The 19,436-nt window shown below is 44.5% G+C and overlaps 1 protein-coding gene across 4 annotated transcripts in view; it reads right to left on the bottom strand.

Annotated features, from left to right (window-relative positions):
- Nucleotides 1–19,436, bottom strand: part of itga1 (integrin, alpha 1) — a 32,888-nt gene that overhangs the window by 5,305 nt on the left and 8,147 nt on the right. For 2 of the 4 annotated variants that reach the window (XM_088281024.1, XM_088281023.1), the window contains exons 2-18: nt 13,416–13,536; nt 11,689–11,798; nt 10,095–10,183; nt 9,409–9,523; nt 8,701–8,828; nt 8,335–8,483; nt 7,722–7,872; nt 7,070–7,244; nt 6,908–6,981; nt 5,137–5,284; nt 4,583–4,725; nt 4,343–4,486; nt 3,843–4,097; nt 3,636–3,766; nt 2,029–2,204; nt 1,812–1,963; nt 737–847 (exon numbers count right to left, since the gene is read on the bottom strand). In XM_088281024.1, coding sequence (XP_088137150.1) covers nt 737–847; nt 1,812–1,963; nt 2,029–2,204; nt 3,636–3,766; nt 3,843–4,097; nt 4,343–4,486; nt 4,583–4,725; nt 5,137–5,284; nt 6,908–6,981; nt 7,070–7,244; nt 7,722–7,872; nt 8,335–8,483; nt 8,701–8,828; nt 9,409–9,523; nt 10,095–10,183; nt 11,689–11,798; nt 13,416–13,536 — 2,372 coding nt within the window. Of the gene's footprint in view, nt 1–736; nt 848–1,811; nt 1,964–2,028; nt 2,205–3,635; nt 3,767–3,842; nt 4,098–4,342; nt 4,487–4,582; nt 4,726–5,136; nt 5,285–6,907; nt 6,982–7,069; nt 7,245–7,721; nt 7,873–8,334; nt 8,484–8,589; nt 8,829–9,408; nt 9,524–10,094; nt 10,184–11,688; nt 11,799–13,415; nt 13,537–14,048; nt 14,327–19,436 lie in introns of those variants that run through there. The other 2 variants (XM_088281025.1, XM_088281026.1) reach the window with 2 other exon arrangements.

The following is a 19,436-nucleotide window of genomic DNA, read 5'->3' as shown; positions in this document are numbered from 1 at the left end:
TTGCTCTTGGAGCCTAAAATTTCATATTATTCCATTTCATAACACATTTAATGAATTTGAATATTTTGTTTAAATTCATTTTATGATTTATTTTTCGATATCAATTCATATTTTGCCCAGAATTTTACGTTATTTCATTACAGACCTGGAAGGTTTATTGAATTTATTGTCTCTTCCCATGACAGAGCACCTCCAGGGGCGTAGAGCGCACCCCGGCTTTTGGGAACATCTCTGGCGTTAGCGGGTGGCCTCCGATACTCAGAATCAACATGAAGTGAGCAGTGGAAAAGTCCAATCAAAATTAGGTTTGGTGTTTGTTTGTACACTTGAGTGAAAAGGCTCCTTATGCATGACCTTCATTTCCTTCGCGCCCTCCGGAGTGTTTCATTTTGTTCCCAGTCGCGGAGTATGAAAATACAGCATGCGCGACTGTAATATAATATCCAGCAGACAAGCAACTGTAGCTTCCGTCCGGCGGTTTCCTGCTTGCTCCCTTTTCGTAACAATAACAGGAGAAGACCCCGTTTGCTATCAGGCGGCGAATAGTTGCTCCCTCGTGATCTGGACACATCGCTCATCACCGCCACGATTCCACGGAAAGCCTCAAAGTTAGCGTATGGGAGTGTGGGAAGATGTGTTGAAATGATTGCAAGACATGCCGCGCGTTAACAATCGACAAAACAAAAAAAGGCATGACTCACTCATGCCCGCAAATATTTCGCCAACCAAAACGTACCGTCTTGTTCATGGACGTGGGAAGGCTTTCATCCAGGACTGGGCCTTGGTCTTCGTCGGCCAGTCCAAAGTCCAGCGAGACCATGAGAGGGTCCCGGAAGTCCAGTTGGGTCTTGTCAAAAAATAAATAAAAAAACAAGAAGGACTTTTTTTTTTTTTTTTTACCAAAGTAGACTGAAAAATGAGACATCACCAAAGTACTTTCTTATCTTGACTTGGTACCTGTAAATCTGACATTTTGAATACAAAACTGGAAAATTGTGAAAAAAATAAAGTTGCCAAGATAAATGTTTTTTTAGCCTTTTTTTTCTTGAAAATACGTGACTTTTCCTTAGAAGAGAAGATTTTTTTTATACCCGTGTGAAAAAATGCAAAAAAAAAAAAAAGACTTTCACCTCCTTTGACACTTTTTAAGATGATCTTTACTGCAATCTATTCTAAATTTCTCCAAAATTAAGAGTATATTCAAGTACACAAAGTAAAAGTACACTTTTTCTGTCTTTAAAATGTATCAGTCTAACTTTTTTTCTGCTTAAAAAGAAAATCTGTTCATCACATTATTTTTTTCTTTAAAAAAAAAACAATTACTACAAAATATTTGCTCCTCAAAAATATCAAATGCACTTCTTTGAAAATGGACAACTTTTTCCCATGAAAATATAAATTATTTTTTAGATTAAAAATAGTAAACACTTGTGTTGTCGAGTATTTTTTTTCTTTTCAGTCTGACCTACTCAAAGGAAGGCAGGAACTCCGATTACGCTCGCACGTACGTGCACATGCACATGCACGCGCACTGCAGAGCTGCAGCTGTTTTCGCTGATTAGTTCCCGTGTGCGGTGCCAGAGGGAAGCGAATCAAAGAACCGCACGAGCTACAGCGAAGGCGACATCAAATTGACGCCACACACGTGGCTACGAATGTCCAAAAGCACAAACGGGACGCACAAAGGCCGCTGAGCAATTGTCAAGTCGGCCCTCGGATCCACCAATCAGCTCCACTCGTGTCTTATCCAGGTGTGCCTCGTCCGTTTTCTGTTTTCTGTTTAAGACTAACAACTCGCGCCCTTGGCTTACCGACATGACGAACATCTCGCTCGCACACATCCTCCGTCGGTCCTCCAAGGCGAGCGTTCTAGAAATCCGTCGTTCGCTCTTGTCGCCCGAGTCGAAGAAAAAAGCCCGGGCTTTCGCCCGCAGAGCATCCAGCGTCAGGTTGTAACGAATCACTGCGGAAGAGGTCGTGAAAAGTGTGAAATGACGCCGCAATGATGGAATCACCAAAGCGACTCACCCGCCGCGGTCTTCAGATCCCGCTCGTCGGTTTTGACGCTGTAGACGAAACACACGTCGGCGGCAACGCACGCAGATTTGCGTCCCTGGTGTTCACATTGGTATTCGGATTGCTTCAGGTTGATCTTGGCCGGGTCAAAGGTCATGTTGGCGCGGAGTTCCGCCACATCTCGGGACCTGAGGCATCAAAATTGCCGTTAGCATCGAGACGGTTCGTTAAAAACGTTCAAACCGGAATTATTTAGCTTTTAAGGTTGCTACACGTGTTCCCAATAGGGTTGAGGTCAGGGGATGATGCTGGCTGATGGCTAAGTTGCCATTTTTGTTTGACACTCTCCTCCAAATGATTCGACATATTCTGGCTTTGGACTTGATATGAAATCGTTGTGACAATAATAACTAATTGGTTGCAAAGACTAAATGAAAAAGAAATTGTTGTCTTTTTGAAAAATATCTTTTGCTGCTGATATTATGATGTGCCACCGGTTCTTAATTGGGTTCAGGTTCGGGTTTATTGATTATTTTGCATCAAAAGGCTTTGTCGATTTATAGTTTGTAGTGTCACAAAAGAATTCAAAATGTTATTGTCCCTGTTCGACTTGACAATGTTTCTCTTCGCAACAAGCTGTTTTTTTCTGCTTTTTGGTTCCAAGCCAGTGTTTTAGTGAGAAAAAAAACAAAACTATTGGAGCTTATTCAAGAAAGGAAAGGGCTAAAAAGAAACTTTTCTGGTGAAAGAAGAATCTTTGCTTTCTTTTGGCAGGTTTGGCGTTGGGTCAAAATGTTCTCCGACGGTTGGCAATTTGGACAACTCGGCTGCCACTGAATTCGGCTCTCTTGGGAAAATGATCAAACTTGCGCAGGAACATTTTTTTTTTAGTGGAAGGCATATTTTTGGGGGGTTTGTTGCTGTTGCTGATTTCTAATGCCTTGCAGAATGTCTGCGCGAGAGGCAACAGATGCGCGATAAGCATCAAATGTGGCCAACGAGCCGCGGAGAAATGCGCCAGCACTGCTGAGTGCCAAATCCTCTTGGGGGTGGAAATTTTCACACAGCTCGGGAAGAAAAAGCAAAGTGTGGGAGGAGATTCTCCCATGCCTGTGCGGTCGCGTCACGACGGACGCCGAGGGTTGCAACCTTGGGTTGGGGAGCCGCAAATGGACTGGGTGCCATTTTGCCACGTTACGGCAAAGCGAGGGAGGAGAGAAACCTGGCCGGTCGCGCTAGTCAGGCTTTTAAGAGAGACAACTCCATCTCAAGCGTCCGGTCCAGTGGGACGTGTTCAACTGTCAACAACATGACATGATATCTGATGAGCGAAGTATCGACGGAACAAGTATTGGGACACGCCTCTTTATGATTCATTTGAGCAAAGAAGACATTTGATATGTTTTCACCTTAGCTTTCCTCAAATGTATACGAATTTTAAAACGGAATTATTTCATAAATACATGAAATTAATCTGAAAATGTATCAGATTTAAAATAATTTTCTGAAGAAATAGCCCATTTGTTTGGTCATACATGTGCAGTGATTTCTTTCAGTTTTTTTAAAAGACATTTTTAATTTAAGTCCATTTTAAGAGCGTCGTGCGTTTAATGTCTCACCAGAACAACGAGGCGCCGCCAAGACCCCCGATAGTCACATCAGTGATTCCGTCGCCGTTGAGATCCATGACCCCGTGTATGGACTGACCAAAGAACTTCATCTTGTCGTCATTTCCGCCCGCCGGGATGTGCTACGGAGACAGCGCGGCGCCTTTTGGATTAGTTTGAATCCAACAGAACCACGTTCGAGCGGCGGACGGCGCCCACCTGCACAAAGTTCGCCTTGAGCGAGCGCTTGCTGTCGCCGTGGTAGATGTACACGCCTCCTCTGTGGTCGTTCTCGAAGGGCGCTCCGATGGCCACGTCGTTGAAGCCGTCCAGATTGAGATCCGACACGGCGGCGATCGCCGTGCCGAAGCGGGCGCCGCACGGCTCGTTTCTCTGCGCGCAGTCGGACGCGCTGGTGCTGCAGCACGACTGGTTGATGGGCTTAAGCGTGAACTCGTACGCAAAGTGGCCGCCCTGCAATGACAGCGATGAGTTTGAGTCCGGAGACGTACGTGGAACGGTAATCCAACTCTTGGAACTTGCTGAACGATTCACATATTTAGGCTTTTTCTTCAATAATGGTCCAATATGCCAAAATGGCGCCATCTTGTGGCATCTTAGGGCATTTCGCAAAGAGCACAAATGGCAATAAGAAGTGAGGTTTTTTTCCCAAGTCAATACAAAGAATGCAAAGTTTTAGCTTTCGTTGTTGAGTTTACCTGCTTGAGTTTGTAGACGTACACTTGGCCCTGCTCATCTCTGTCGGAGCCCATGAACATGGGAGCGCCCACCAACAGGAGGTCCGTGTACGAGTCCCCGTCCACGTCGAGAGTTTGCAGAACGCTGCCAAAGTACGAACCGATCTGCGAGCGGGGCAGAAGTGGCGCGTGAGTGGCTAAAATGCTCGTACAAAATTCACCTCGACCCGACGCAGGCGGCAAAGTCTCAGACAAGCTCACCTGTTCTCCTCCGAGCGTCTGCGAGACGACCACGTCGTCGCCCTCCAGCCGGTAGACGACGACGCGGCCCGTGTGGTTGTACCGCGGCGCCCCCGTCACGTACAGCACCCCGTCCGGGGTGGACGCCGACTGCACGTCGTAACCTTCAGGAACAAACACACGGCTCAACTGTTTACGTGGCACTTTTCAAAGGGGAAGTGATAAAACACCAGGACAATGCTGAGAAGGACAAAAAGGAAGGCAGACAAAGTGCATTGAGCGAGAGCGCGTTTGCCAGCGGCTGAGTTTACAGTAGCCCGGCCCGGAATGCGGCATCGGCGGAGTGTGCTTGATGAAATAAATCAATATCAAGATGCCGTTACAGGCCATAAAAGGCATGACGACGCGCAGGCAGAGTGCCGTATATTATTTATGTCCAGAAAAGCCTTTGCGGCCCAACTCGATCAAACTGCATTTTTACCGTATCCTCCCGCTGTAAAACATCGGTCGAAGCTAAACAGCCCACTTGAGACAAACACGACGAGACTGAAATCTTTTTTTTTTTTTGGGCTCACCGAGGTAGCCGGCCAGTCTTTCGTAGCCGGCTTCCCTTTCGGGGTCAAAGAAGCGGTTCTTCGCCGGATAAACGGCCCCCTGGTCGGTGTGCATGATTACCGTGCCGTTCCAGTCGTACGCTCCCACCGCTCCGAGTAGCAAGCCTTCCTATGGAGGACATCGTCAAGCACGAGGAAGCTTCGCATCAATTCATATCTTGCAAGAAACGCCGCACAGCATAGAAGGCATCACTTTGAAAGTCAAGTGCAGGAGGTGGACCAACGTTTTGATCAAACACGGGACTGAGGGCAAGAAAAGGGAGCAGGGCAGCGTTAAGGCAAAAAAGAATATCACGTTTTGGAGATTTTTTTAAAATACATTTTCTATATTTAAGGAAAACGTCATATCATTTATAGGAAAATATTTAGAAATTTGAGCAAATATTTTACATTTTCGACTTTCATAAAAAAACAGGTCCATTTTTTTCTAGAATATTTTACAATTAATAGTTTTACCATGACTGTATTTTTTAAAAGAAAAAAATGATTAAAGAACAAGGATGTGTTTTTTTTTTTTGAGAAAATAAATGTACGATGATCTGTAAACAAATTTGTTTTTTACAGAGAAAAAAAAAATATTTTCATTTTCTTAAATAGAACATTTCCATTCGAGAGGACATCTGCAGATCTGCTGTGCATTGAATGCGTCACACAGAATATGGAAAACAACAGCGAAGGAGAATGAGGCTTGCCTCTTTATACCGCTCATCCAAAATACATTTGAAAAAAAATCATTTTCTTCTCCTTTCTGATCATATTTTCCATGAAACTTTCTAAATTGAATATCTGAAATGTTCTATAATGTCGTACCTGATTCTTAACAAGACGGCGATTCGCCCTTTTCAACTAATTGACAAGGCAGTTTATGTCACGTGTGTGCTTGTCCACTTCAAGCCTAAATATAACTTGCATGGAAAGATGTTTGTCTCACAGGAAGGGCTGGGAAAAGAGCGGCAATTAAATCTGTCAGGAGGCTTCTTCTACCCGTGACTGTTGAAACGCATCAACGGGAAGAACAATTTGCCATCATGGCGACAGAGAGAGAGAGAGACAGTCCAACACATGATCAGGGAGGCGATAAACTTGAGGGTCAGTCGGCGGGCAGGAGACACCGGAGGGAAGCGGGCTGTTGTTTAACCACACGTACCGTCGGAAACGGCTAATGAATAAACGCAGGAGGCATGTGAACGGCAGAAAGTCGTTGCACACCGCCTGATTTGACGTCCCGCCCTTTCTCGTCTTTGCGCAATCCGACCAAATGCCATCAGTTCACCGACTTGACGGGAAGACACAAAGTCTCTTGTTTGTGGAAGCGCCAATGGGCAAGGCGAATCCCCGAAGGGGAGACCATGCAGCAAAGATAACGCTCGTGTTTAAGTTCACCGCTTCAAATGGAACGCCCACAGGAACAAGACGGTTACAAAAGTCCGCTAGCCCGCTTCTATTAACTCGGCTTCAAAATGTGACTTTCGAGCCACAAGCCAAACTGGGACTTGTCCGTTCTTTAATATTCCATTTGTGCGTTGATCTCGTCAAAACTTGAACATAAGCTTAGCTGAACTTTATAAACTTTTACTGTCAGAACAAGAGTTCGGTGAAAGGGATGGAAGGCAAGCTAGCCACCAGATACATCGCAAGAACATTTCCAGTCTCAACCAAACAACGTGAATTCAGGACATCTCTTGATGCGCTCCTTTTTCACAGTAAATGTAGTCATCGGCTGTGGACTTACTTTGGAAGCATGCGCGCTAAACCCGGCTTGTGACATTTCCATGTCGAAGGATGACGTAAAATTGCCTGTCGTAGCTGCGGGGGGAAAAAAAAAAAAAAAGAAGAAGGAAAGAAATGTAAGAAACGGACGGTGTGTGGACATCCAGCGTGGATGGGTGCTGACCTTCCAGGGCAAAGATTTTGCTGCCCAGCGCATCCACAATGGTCAACAGCGCCACCTCATCTGACACGTTAAAGAAGTGGTCACGTAGCGGCGGACTGGAAATGGATGCGATCTCCTTGACGAACTTCTGAACTTCCTCAGCAGTCTTGTTCTGTCGGTTGTAGTCGCCCAGAACCTGGAAAGCAAAACACCGGAGTCTTCAACATTTCAAAAGCCGACTCACAAGAAGACAATTGGGTTTTTTTTCTTCTTTTTTTTCAAAACCAGACTACAATAAAAGATGAAGGTGAAGCTAACTGGTGAAAAGATGGACTTTTTGACCACTTCCCTCCAAAACATGATTTGAATCTAAGCTAGTCTCAGCTAGCGAGCTGAGGTCTACTTCTGGACTTTGACTCAGCATTTTTGTTCTAAGGCCGTTGCTAAATGGGTGTAGAAACTATTACGTAAAAAAACAAAAAAAAAAACTAATGTGAGTATTCTTGCAACAGATTTATTACTCCAAATTACCTCAAACTTGCACTTTAATGTAAGCTAGGTTACGCAACTAGCTAAGTTACCTTTTGATATCCCTAAAACAACAATAATGTGTTCATTTTTAGCTAAGGCCTTATTTATGGCAGCAGCACAACCAAAGCAAATTTCTACCTACAGCGATGCCAAACCTCTCGATGGCATCCTCCTCGCAGTCTTGGATGACCGGTTTGAGGTTGTGAAAGTCATGCGACTCTCCGTCCGTCACGATCACCATGACTTTCTTTACACCAGGCCGCGCGCCTCTCTCCGCCATGAACGCCTCCCTCCTAGAAAGGCAGAGAAAGTATCGCTGAGCGTACTTTCTCACCATTGTAGCATCATTGGGGTGGGAAGCGGGTTTCGGATGTCAGTACCAAGGGGCGGATATCATCGTGGGCCATCGTCGTGAGCGAACAAGACGAGACGACACTCAACAGCAAGCTCAATAACGAGCTCTTAGGTCATTGTTTTTGACATTTCCCAGTCAAAACAAGATCATAAATAAATCATAAAGTATGCTAGGCTAACAAGCCACAAGCTACATTTTTGGACTGTTTACATTCAAACTGACAGAAAATAAATTGATAGTTCAACATCAGCTTTGCGTCATCAGGACAAACTGCGGGCGTGCTGCTCTCATTAAAGAGCATTTGAATGTCACGGCCGAGGCCCGGAAATTAGGATGAGTGTCTGGTGACTCACAAGTGACCGAGCGCCACGAGCTAACCGAAAGCTTCTTGGCATGGTACCTGGCAGTGTCGATGCCCAGGAAGGTCATCGTTTTGAAGCCGGTCTGCTGTGGGAGCTCGCGTACGAAATCCAGCAAGTCGGCGGTGTTGTCGAACTGGCTCAGGTTGACGCGGTGCGTGACCGTCTCGCCGTAGGACACCATGCCCACCTGGAAAACAACAAAGAAATGCTCATTTTCCTCCCCATTCCTCTTCTCGGCTTCGTCGTCGAGGATGCGGTCTTGGACTCGGGGGGTGAGTTTCCGCATGACTTACCAGAGTTTCCCCTCCGGAAAAGTCCACACGCTCGCGGGTCCGATCAACGCAAGCGTGATTAAAAATAACCACTCACGACTCGGTGCGGACCCAAAAAAATATGAAACTGACCTGCGAGAGTTTGGGTCCGATCTGAATGTTCTCGATGAAGCGGACCAGGAAATCGATGATGCTGCTCCACGGGTAGATGCTGTTGGAGCCATCCAGGACGATCACGATGTCAAGCTCCTTCGCACACTCTGGAGGAGATGTCCAGATGACTCACCGTTTGTTATTACATTTTTCTTACCAGTGCTTTTATGAATGCGATACCATGTTGAGTTTTGAAAATGACGATTATCATTTTGAATGTTGCTATCATATAGAATGTCAAATGGTATAGTAGTCCTTTGGCATCACCAGGTGGGCCAAATTTGGCCCGCCGGCCAGAGTTGGACACCGATGCCATAAAGCAGGGGTCTTCAATCCTGTTCCTCGAGGGCTGGTGTCCTGCCCGTTTTCCACCTCTCCCTGGTGCAACACACCTGAGCGATCGTTATACAGCTTCTTGCTGATTATCTGATCATTTGAATCAGCTGTGTTGCAGCAGGGAGAGATGGAAAACGGGCAGGACACCGGCCCTCGAGGAACAGGATTGAGGACTCCTGCCATAAAGCATCACCCTAACCCTTTTCCTAACGCTCACATTTCCCCGAAACCAAAAGCTTGAATTTGAACCCTTCAAATAAACGCAACCCATGTCCCATACAAGATGAGATGAAAGCGAACACTCGAAGCATCGTCACGTTGCGATCATACGTGTGGGGCGGGATGACGTACCTTGAACCCCCGGTGCCACCGAGTTGAGAACCTGGAAGGACGAGCTGACGTTGGCGCAAACCCCCGAGATGTACTGCTGCTGACCGCACATGTAGCCGTACTGAGGACCACACGCCTGCAGACGCGCACACAAAAAGTTGCCGCATGACTCGCCAAACGCCATCAACTGAACCAACATAATGCCACAATGTTCGTTGTAAAAACTGCACTTATTTGGGGTTCCTTTTCCTTTGCACTCCCATGTGAAAAACTGCAAAAAAAAAATTATATCAAAATAGGTCCAGCAATGAAGGAGTTTTCTTTTTTTTTTGTTACTTAAAAAAAAAAAGGCCATCATTTTCAGGTGACACGGTTACAAAAAAACAACAATTTAGTAGGACTTACAAAAATGAGCTAAATAACCCGAAAATAAATCTGCCATCATGTAATTTACAGCTTTTTTTTTTGGAATAACCTAAAAAAAAAATCAGGCATTTTTCATTCAATGACATAAAGTTGTGTATGAAACAATAAAGTTTGTGAGTTCATGGCTCTAAAAAGTGCTTTCCACAGTTGATTCCCAGACGGCTGAAACAAAGAGCGTCCGGCCTTCAGTTCCCACAGAAAAGTGCAAAGGTCTCGCGAACACGCTTTTATTCACGCTATGGAATTTTCACGTATGTTTGGTCCGGTCCCGGCCACTTTACCAAGAATCCGCCGCTGGGATTGGTCACGAGCGTGGTTCCCATGGTCATGTTCTCCTTGACTTCGTGTAAATTGGGAACGCTGGTGTTTTCTGCAAGAAACACCCAAGAATAAACAAGAGGGCGCACACAGGAAGAGCGGCTGGACAAATTCTTCCATTTGCATTTTTCTCAGAGCGAGAGAGACGCTCGGTGTCATGCGGTTCAATATCGGATCGTGCGAGGGGGCCGAGTGCTTTCGTGCCCCGCCACGCACGGCGGATGACACCACAGTGAAAAAATGATGGGATAGCGACAACAGGCATTAGGAGTGTTTCCTTACACTAGATACGTTTATATTGTGTATATTTGCCTGCTTTTTATGAATGTCTGCTGCTAATGTTAGACATTAACGGCTACATTTCGCCGCCGACTCTGTGTGATCTCGATCTTTGCTGCTGTAACACCTCAAATTTCCCCATTGTGGGACTAATAAAGGACATCTTATCTTATCTTATTACAAATTGTTTCAAAATGAGTTGGATAAATAACAGTGGGAAGATTTTTGATTAAATCAAGAAATATTTGACCTTTTGCAATATAGATGTACTTTTTTCTTAGCGATGTATTTTAAGAATCTACTTTTTAAAGTCGGAGTCAATCGATTCGAAAGAGATGACTAGCATTGGGACACATCCGATTGGGCTCTACAAATTCTGCCTAGCAACAAATGACAAGAAAAATTATTATTGAAGCATTTCTCTTGATTTTTGGAGCTGCTGCTACACGTTTGCCGTTTCAAAAAAGCGCAGTGAACATATTGCATTTGCACTTGCCAAGAAACTTCAGGCGAGGCCTCGACGATGTTACATGTGGCTAATGTTAGCACGTTGTTACCAAATGTTTCATTTCCGTTTGGTGTCGGCCTCCTATTCGTGGCCAGCGCTCGTGTCCGAAATGAAAAAAAAAAACAAAACCAAATATGCTCTGCTCGAAAGTGACTTGCTGTCTGATTGCTGACTGGCCATTTTTTTTAAATCCCTATAAAACAGTCTGTTAGCATTGGGTAGCTTCTTCAGTTGAACAAACTGGAAGAATTTCAGGAGGCAGGATGATGCCGATACGACATAAGGCACACCTGCACATTTTAAGGATATCGTCATGGGAGGATGCAGTGGTCGACAAGCGTGCATTTTGACATTTGTATGAGGTGCAAATTGCGCAAGGACAGTTGAGCTGATGACAACAATTACTAACAACTTCTTTCTCAATTCAAATCTTCTTAATTATGAGAATAAATCATCGTAAAAGTGAACAAATTTGAGAACTAACTTTAATCACCCGGGCAATGACAAGGAAAAATATCAAATGTTCCTGGTTGTAAGACATATTTTGTGAATAAAGCGATGCGAGGAAAGGTGAGTAGGTTGCCCACAGTTGGCAGCAAGCATCACATGACGGGTAGCCAAGAGCAATTTAATCTTTATCTCCTTAATGAAGCTCCCATTACACGTGGAGCACCCATTAAGGCTGCGTTTGTTTACTCTGATGGGCCTCGCTTCCTGAGTCAAACAAACACACACACACACACACACACACACACAAGGGCCTCTCTTACCTGGCAGCTCCAGTTTAACACATGTGCTGTTCCCTCTGCCCACAGGACATTTGTAGACGTCGCCAGTTCGTTTTGCCGGCTGGCCCGATAGCGGTGATCCAATCAGAACCCTACATTTGAACAAAATAAACATTTAATGGTTCTGATGTTGCCAACCAACCGCCATAACAAGCGCAGTCATTCAAGGAGTTTTGCCACCGTGAGAGTCGTGTTTATTTTGATTTATTTTTATGGGTCTTGTTATAAAAATTGTAAAGCATCAGTAAAGCGTGCGACAGACACGAGACTCCACGCATGTGTCAGCCGGACCACGTGACCCGCTGTGTAAACTGATGCTAAAAGGAGCCGCTGTTCCTCTAAACATGGCCGCCTATTAACATTCCTGCACGCTAATGAGGCCTGAGAGTCCAGACACTGTCAGGAAAACACAAAGTTCATAGGCGAAGATGCTTTTAAGTTTTTTTTTTTCAAGTTAGCATCAAAATTAGCATGAAAAACACAACGTCGGAATTATTTGAAATAAATATACTCTTGAGCTCATGTTTAGAACGAAGGATTATGTTCCAGATTCTTCTCTCAATTTTACTGAAAAAAAACGTTTTTGAAAATTGTGATACAGTGTTTTTTATAACACAAAAAAGAAGGCACAAGTTCATGATTAAAAGAAAAATGTAACTAGTTACAAGTTTACGACACAAGTATAAATAAAAATATTTAAAAACGCTAAATGAGCATCAGCTAACTAAATTTGACAAAAAAAATGTACCACTGAAATTTGTAATTGATGAGAAAACGTCATTTTCCAAAAATCAAATAAAAGGCGTCATTATTTTACTAACATGAGTCAGGATTTGACGAGACTTGTAAAATGATGACGAAGAATGAAACTTGGTGCAAACTCCCCCAGTGGACTGAGCAACCGTATCAGTTTGTGGCCAGTCCCGATGTTGTCATGGCAACCTGCTGCATCACCTCTCACAGCTCCTTCCAAAAGTTATCAACACGCCCCTTCGCATATTTCTCCGATGTTTTCCAACACTTCCGCCCTTCACGTCTGCACTCCCACCATTGCTCGAATGTTTGTGACCCATTACGTCAAATTTGTTTGATCTGGAAAAGGGGGGTAAAGGGCAGGGCGGCGCAGACGGATTGGCGCAGAGCGAACGACTTTAACTCGCCTCACATGGATCCGGCAGCAGGTACGCAACAGACTGAAAATTGGGAGCCGTTTTCCCAACTCTAAACTTGTTTGACTCGCCTTCAAAAGTAAACGTTGAACGTGTACTGTAATCAGCCACACACAACATACAAAAAGAATTTTTCAAATTGCAGCTTACTTAAAATTATATTTAATTTACTAAAACTTAATTAAAATAATTTGTAAGAAAAAAATCCATTTTTTGACATTTTAATCACGACTTTCAATAAATTAGGCCTACAATAAAATGTATTCAAATGATTTTTATCAATAAATCGCTTTGAAAACAAGACTACATGACATGAAATGACTCCCAATTTCGTATCTATTATTTGATTACAACTAGAAATTGAATCCAACCGATTCAATAATTGTTACGATAAATGAATATAGAATAAATAATAAAAACAAAAGTTTTCCACTCCAGCAACAGCTGCCGGTGGGACGTTGCCCAGACCCCTAAAACATGAATTGAGAAATCAAATCAAATAAATGTCAAGTGCAATCTTTGAAGTGAATCCCGCCTCACCATTTGCCCTCGCTGTTTTCAAACTGTTGGACGGTGTAGCCAAACATGTCTTCCAGTGGGCCATTGAAGGACAAGCTGTTCTTCTGGTCCACATTGAAAGACGACACACAAACCAGCAGAACTGTGGGGGGGGGGCAAAAAAAAAAAAAAGATTTAGACAGGGATATAGAATGGCTGAAACAATCTACTTGATGGAATACATCAAGAAATGCTGAAATGGGAGGCTAGAGACGAAACTAAAATGTCGACGTAATGAGCGCCAATGAAATTTTGTGGTGACCAAGCCCGAAGTCTACTGCAAATACAGGAGCTCCTTTTGTCGTAATATGCTGCCGGAATGAACCGAGTCACGGTGTCATTGCGGAGGACACATAAGGAATGTCAAGCATTAGCGGGAAACGCTTTGCCCCCAAACTTGTCTGACCTGCGGCACAAAGACTTCTTGTCTGCGATCGCAGAGGCGGCACATGAATGGGAATGAATCATTGCGAGCGCGCCACAAAGACGCCATTTACTTGTACAGTATGTCTCGGCGTCGCAAAAAAAAAAAAAATTCATCCAGCGTAACTTGTCCGTGCGTGCGCGAGGACGAGCGGGCGAGGCACAAGGTTCAACAAGAAACGCGTAACTCACGTTGATCATTTTTGGCTCGACGACGGCTTACGTCGGTCTGGACTCGGATGCACGGAAGCCTCCCAGAGGACGACAATGACGACGATTACGATCTCAAGACAGGAAATCCTGTACCGGCCAGCTTTTTGTCGGCGCGTGGGTGTGAAGAAGTGCAGCCGGTTGGGTTTGCGGGTGTGTGAACGCTCGGTTAAAAGTCGGGTGCTTCGGTTAATTGGTTGGCCGGTCGACAGTCAATCATTTGGTTTCTCGGTCGGACGCTTGCTTGGACGCGGTCCGCTAATTGCGGTCGTCGTGTCGGTCATTGACATTTGTTTGAATTGTCGTCGGGTCGGTTATTTGGATGGACGATCGGAATCTCAGGAGGAGGCCGGCCAATCTTTTCATTGGCTCCTCGGTTTGTCGTGCGTTCTCCTCGACGATCTAGAAAGTAGTCTGAAAAACGGAAGGCCAAACAAATAGCGCTGATATCACGTGACCCGGTCAAACTTTCACGTTGCAAAATGAGCATTTCACGGTGAGCTGCCCGAGCCATGACCTCAAAATACAGCAGAGAGTGCAACGGAAAGAGACATGAAGCGATCTACGTGCGGAGCGAGCGGCGTGAGCGACATGCCACGAGGTCGCCTCTCGCCGCTCACGCCGGGCGTCCGTCGCAGTTTCAAAGTGGATGCCACAGATTTCTCTCCAAGATTTGCTTTATGACGATGACGAAATGGTGGCCACGAGGTTCCTCCCGGCTTTTCGTCTGTTCCGCCGCAGCTCCATTTCCTCCTCCTCTTAACGCCATTAGAGACGTTCCTTGCGATTGACAGGTGCACTCTCACGCACTTTGCTGACTCCAAACGGCTGGAGGCCAGTCGCTCCTTTTCCTTTTAGCTCAAGCGCGCTTCCGAGCTGCGCCGCACACAAAGTGGCTTTTTATACATGCCACCATGACTTCACATCGCTGCATCTATTTTTGTGAGTCTGGCTGGAAAACTAATAAGCGAGGTGGCCTCTTTGGAGATGGACAACGGCCCTCCGGGGGGCATTTGCGATTCCAGTCGTCCAGGACGGTCGGCGAGCGAAGCGGCGGGAGAAGGACTTTTTTGTGGTATGACAAAACGAGTCACGCTTGCGTCAGCTGATAACGGCCGTCGCAAGGGCGTGAGTGAGCAAAATATTTCTTCGGCTCTTTTATCCTCATCTTATTTTATCTCCCGCCGGCCTGCACTGCCCGCGTGTTGTCATGTCTGACATTCTTCTCATATTGTTCCGCTTCAGCTTTCCGCTAAACTTGGGACCGCGTTCGTATTTGCCGCGGCGTGGCTCGTTTGCGCCGACACGCGTGGCGGCATTCCGGCCCACATGATTTGATAAGGGAGGGAAATAGTGGAAAACAATTGCAGCTTTTCCATTGTAGGATGAGAAGATAAAGGCTGAGAAAGCACGTCGGCTCGCGCCGGCATCGGAATAAAGTCAAAAAGTCGGCAGTTTGATGTGCGCTCATAAAAGCTGTCCGAATGTTCCGAATGCCTTTGCGATTAACGCCGCCGCTCAAAGAGGATCATCGAAATGCGATCTCGGTAGGATGCTTCGCCAAAGTACAACTGCGATAACATACACGGCGATCGGCCGCATGACAAAATTCAATCGTGCAAGTTTTGCCTTTGACAAGATAATGGCGAGATTTGTTTGCGACTGACTTGACTTGGAATGACTTTTCCTTTGTTCGTATACCAAAGCCTTTAGTGAGAAGAAACGATTAAGTTTAGAATAATTAAGTCGGCATTTTAAGGGGAAATGATTAAAAGAGTTACAATATCAAGATTATAACTTGATTTGACCTCGGCCGGCAGTGAATGAGTTAAGACGATGATCTTGTAATATTAGAAAAAAAAATATGAGCTACAAAAAATGGAATTGTATGGGGAGATTAATAAGAATACTAATGCTACAGTCATTTTGATTTGCTCTCATGATAAAAAAGTCACAAGGATACCACTTTATGAATGTCAAAGAATGGAGTCGTCCTATTATGAGAATATCGTTGAAATTCAGAAAATACATTATGAAAAAAATTGTAAAATTGAAAGTCAGATTTTTAAGAGAATAAAGTTGAGATTATTATGACAATAAAGCTGTAACATTATAGGAATTTACAAGAGTAAAGTATATCGAAATATTTAGAGAAATTTGTAGTACAAAAAAAGAATAGCTCATAAATGACATGAAGAAAAAGGAAAAAAAATGAGAATAACATTACGAGACTAGGTGCATTTTACAAGATTCTAATTTCCAGACATTATGAGAGGAACCTTTTCATACTATGTGAAAAAAAGTCAGAACATTATGTGAAATAAATTGCTAAATTGCAAGCAAAAGCAGTTCATTGACGACAATAAAGTCTCATTTTTTTTCTTGGACAAAACAAGAAAACAAAATTATTTTTGGGGTCGATTTCTACGAGAACAAATTTAGAACATTGTGACAATTTAAAAATATTTTTTTCTTGTAATCGACTCCTTTTTTTTGTCTGTATTCTTACGACATAATTGACTTCAAGTTGCATGGAAACATCTGCATTGATGCCACACTTTGGCCCTTTCAGGACCAAATGAAAAACAAGCCGCATTTGAAGTCGGATTTGTGATGACGTCAGAATGAATGAACTCATTTTTCACCTTCCATCATGGGACCATTCACCCCCCCCCCCTTGAGGACTCTCCTCCATCTTTCTGCCATCCATCCCATTTATCTGCGTCCACGCATGCTTTCTTCTTTTTCATCTCTTCTTCATCCAGCATCGGTGTCACATTCCACAGTGTGCAACTTCCAGATGTATTCCCTCCAATGGAGGACGAAACATGCAACCGGCAAAAACCCACGCATGACATCATCATCATCAGCCCCTCCCCCACCCAACCCAGACCGTTGGATCCCCCCCCCCCCCGCAAAATCCCCCTTTTTTACCGAATGGCGCTAAATATGCAGATGGAGACAGTTTGAACATCCACGGAGGAGTTGGAATGATTGTGGGTGGGGGTGTGGCCATTTTGTGTCTGTGGCTTCAAACTAAAAATACACGCACACACCCGAGGGTCACACAATGACCTTCCTGCCAGAATCAATAAGCAACACACGCAAAGACTCACAGCAAGCGGAGTGGCTTAACTCACACTTCTTACAACCACGTAAGTTTGTTTGGAATGAAAAAAAATAAATAAATAAAAAGCTCCCATGATCAAAGCTGCATAATGACAACGTACAAGTGGAACAATAATGAGGTCTCACATCCAAATAGCCGACTTTGTGTCACATGCAGCAAACATGACAAGCGCTCAACTATCATTAAAAGTCACGAATTGTAGTTAATGAAATGTTGAAAGTTTCATTTGAGCCTTTTTTGGGGAGGGGGGGGCAAAGAGTGACATTAACTTACATAAGTGGAAACAGATGGTCTTCCATCCAATTACCAAATCATCAATTTTTAACAGAATAAATTTACAATTGAATGGAAAATGGGCAAACTATTATTTGACTTCTTTTTATTTATAAAAAAAAAAATGAATCTACAAACTAGCTAATAATGTATTCAATAACTTGGAAGGGTGGCTGGAGGAAGCCTGGACAGAAAATCCTTGAACAAATGAACCAAATGTGGACATTTAAACTGACGATGTGCTCTGCGAACGTGACAACCTCGCTATCGTTCTCTCCTTTTTCCCGTTTTCTCCTGTCAGGAAGGTTAATGCGAACACGTCGGCCCCAGGCAGATGCGGCCCCCGCCAAGATACCACTTTGATGGATGGCTCTGGCCCGCTGTTGGCCTGGGAGAGACGGGGGGGTGGGGGGGTGTTGTGATGCCTGAAGGGTTGGACGGACCTGGTGCACGGATAAAACACGCCGACATAAACGCACATGCGGCAGCTCGGGTCGTTTTGGAAATCTTGTTGAAATGACCTGGAGATGAGCTTTTAAAAAAAGGCGGAGACGACAATTAGCGTTACTGTGGGACGGACTCTTGACGCGTTCCGGTCGCTCCGCATTTGCACGTGCAAATTTTGTGCACTAAATTACAAGTGAGAAAAAAGGCGCGGTCCAAACATTAACACCGGAACCGCTCGCAGGATCGAATGGTCTCCGACGGCGCCACCTTTTACGAGCCCACCGGCACAACTCGCTCAACTTCAAGTCAACCTCATCCGGCCCACGAAGCAGAACCCGACGTCGATGAGAGCGGCCATACCGCTTGCTCGATATGTTCTCGGGCTCAACAATTTCCAAATAATTATACATTTGTTACGTTGTCATATTTTCATTCTTGACTAAAATCTTTGCTTCAGCTCTCTGGGATTAAGCGGCCAAAATTGCTCCTCAAAATGAGAAAGTTGCTCCTCAGATCAAGTCATTGATGAGCAAAACTTTTATTTCGAGCTATGGTCAGAGCGATTCATTTATCGCTTGTGTTTGGAGAGAGGACGTTCAAAAACAAAAAGATTTTAAATCGTTATTAAGGGCAAAAGAGAATGTCAATTTGATGATTTGTAAAAATCGTTCATCCTATCAGGAAACACTTTGATAATCCAAAGAAATTGCGATTGCCTTTTGAGGTTCTTAGCGGCTCTTTCTTCACTTTCGAGTCAATTCCGATGGCCGGACATAAAAGCTTTGGGTCCACATTGGAGCCTTATGAGGTCCGCGACTTCCCGACAAAAGTTTAAGACCTGAGGAAGCTCAGAAAACGTGAAGGTGTCTTTCCCATCCAAAGTGCATTTACGTGTGCGTCGTTGTTGAAGGGATTAGCGTCGAAGGTCAAGCGCGAGTCAATGTTTGCTTTTGGGCTCCGAGGCCACTTAGATGAAGATTAGGTTCTTCGTGCAAACACTTGACGGGGATAATAACACGGCTCAATGGCAGCGAGCCGTCCGTCAGTCACTGACGGTGGAGTGATCCACTCGCGTGTGTTCAGTTTGGTGAAAATTGTGTCTTGCGATTGACTGGCAAACGGACCGCGGCTTGGTTTGCAGGCTTCTCGCCAATCAAAAGCCCACTCCGAACACTTCCCCAACAAAGCCCTCAAATTCCGACTAAATATGAAAAAAAAAATGCAATTGACTCGTTTTTATTTTGCCAAGTGGTGAAAAAACGCATCTGAATCGAGACGATTCGATGGCGTGCAGCCACTTTGCAAAACATCACCTCTTTTTTTTCCCAGTGGACTCCATTCACCAAAATGTTTCAGGCTTCCTTCCAATATGTTTGAAATGTTTCATTCTGATATTTTGGTGATGTCACAAAATATGTCATATGTCACAGTTCCAATTCAGGTCATGTTCCACAAATGGGAGAAATACGTCCGTCCCTCTCGGCAACTTCCTGCCTGCGTGCGCGTTTCTCGTGTTGGTC

The sequence above is a fragment of the Idiotropiscis lumnitzeri genome, chromosome 18, assembly GCF_059441095.1.
Source record: "Idiotropiscis lumnitzeri isolate Australia: NSW breed Sydney's pygmy pipehorse chromosome 18, RoL_Ilum_1.0, whole genome shotgun sequence".
In the NCBI taxonomy this organism is placed as follows: Eukaryota; Metazoa; Chordata; class Actinopteri; order Syngnathiformes; family Syngnathidae; genus Idiotropiscis; species Idiotropiscis lumnitzeri.
Note: the sequence above shows the minus strand (reverse complement) of the source record. Positions and strands in the feature narration are given on the sequence as shown.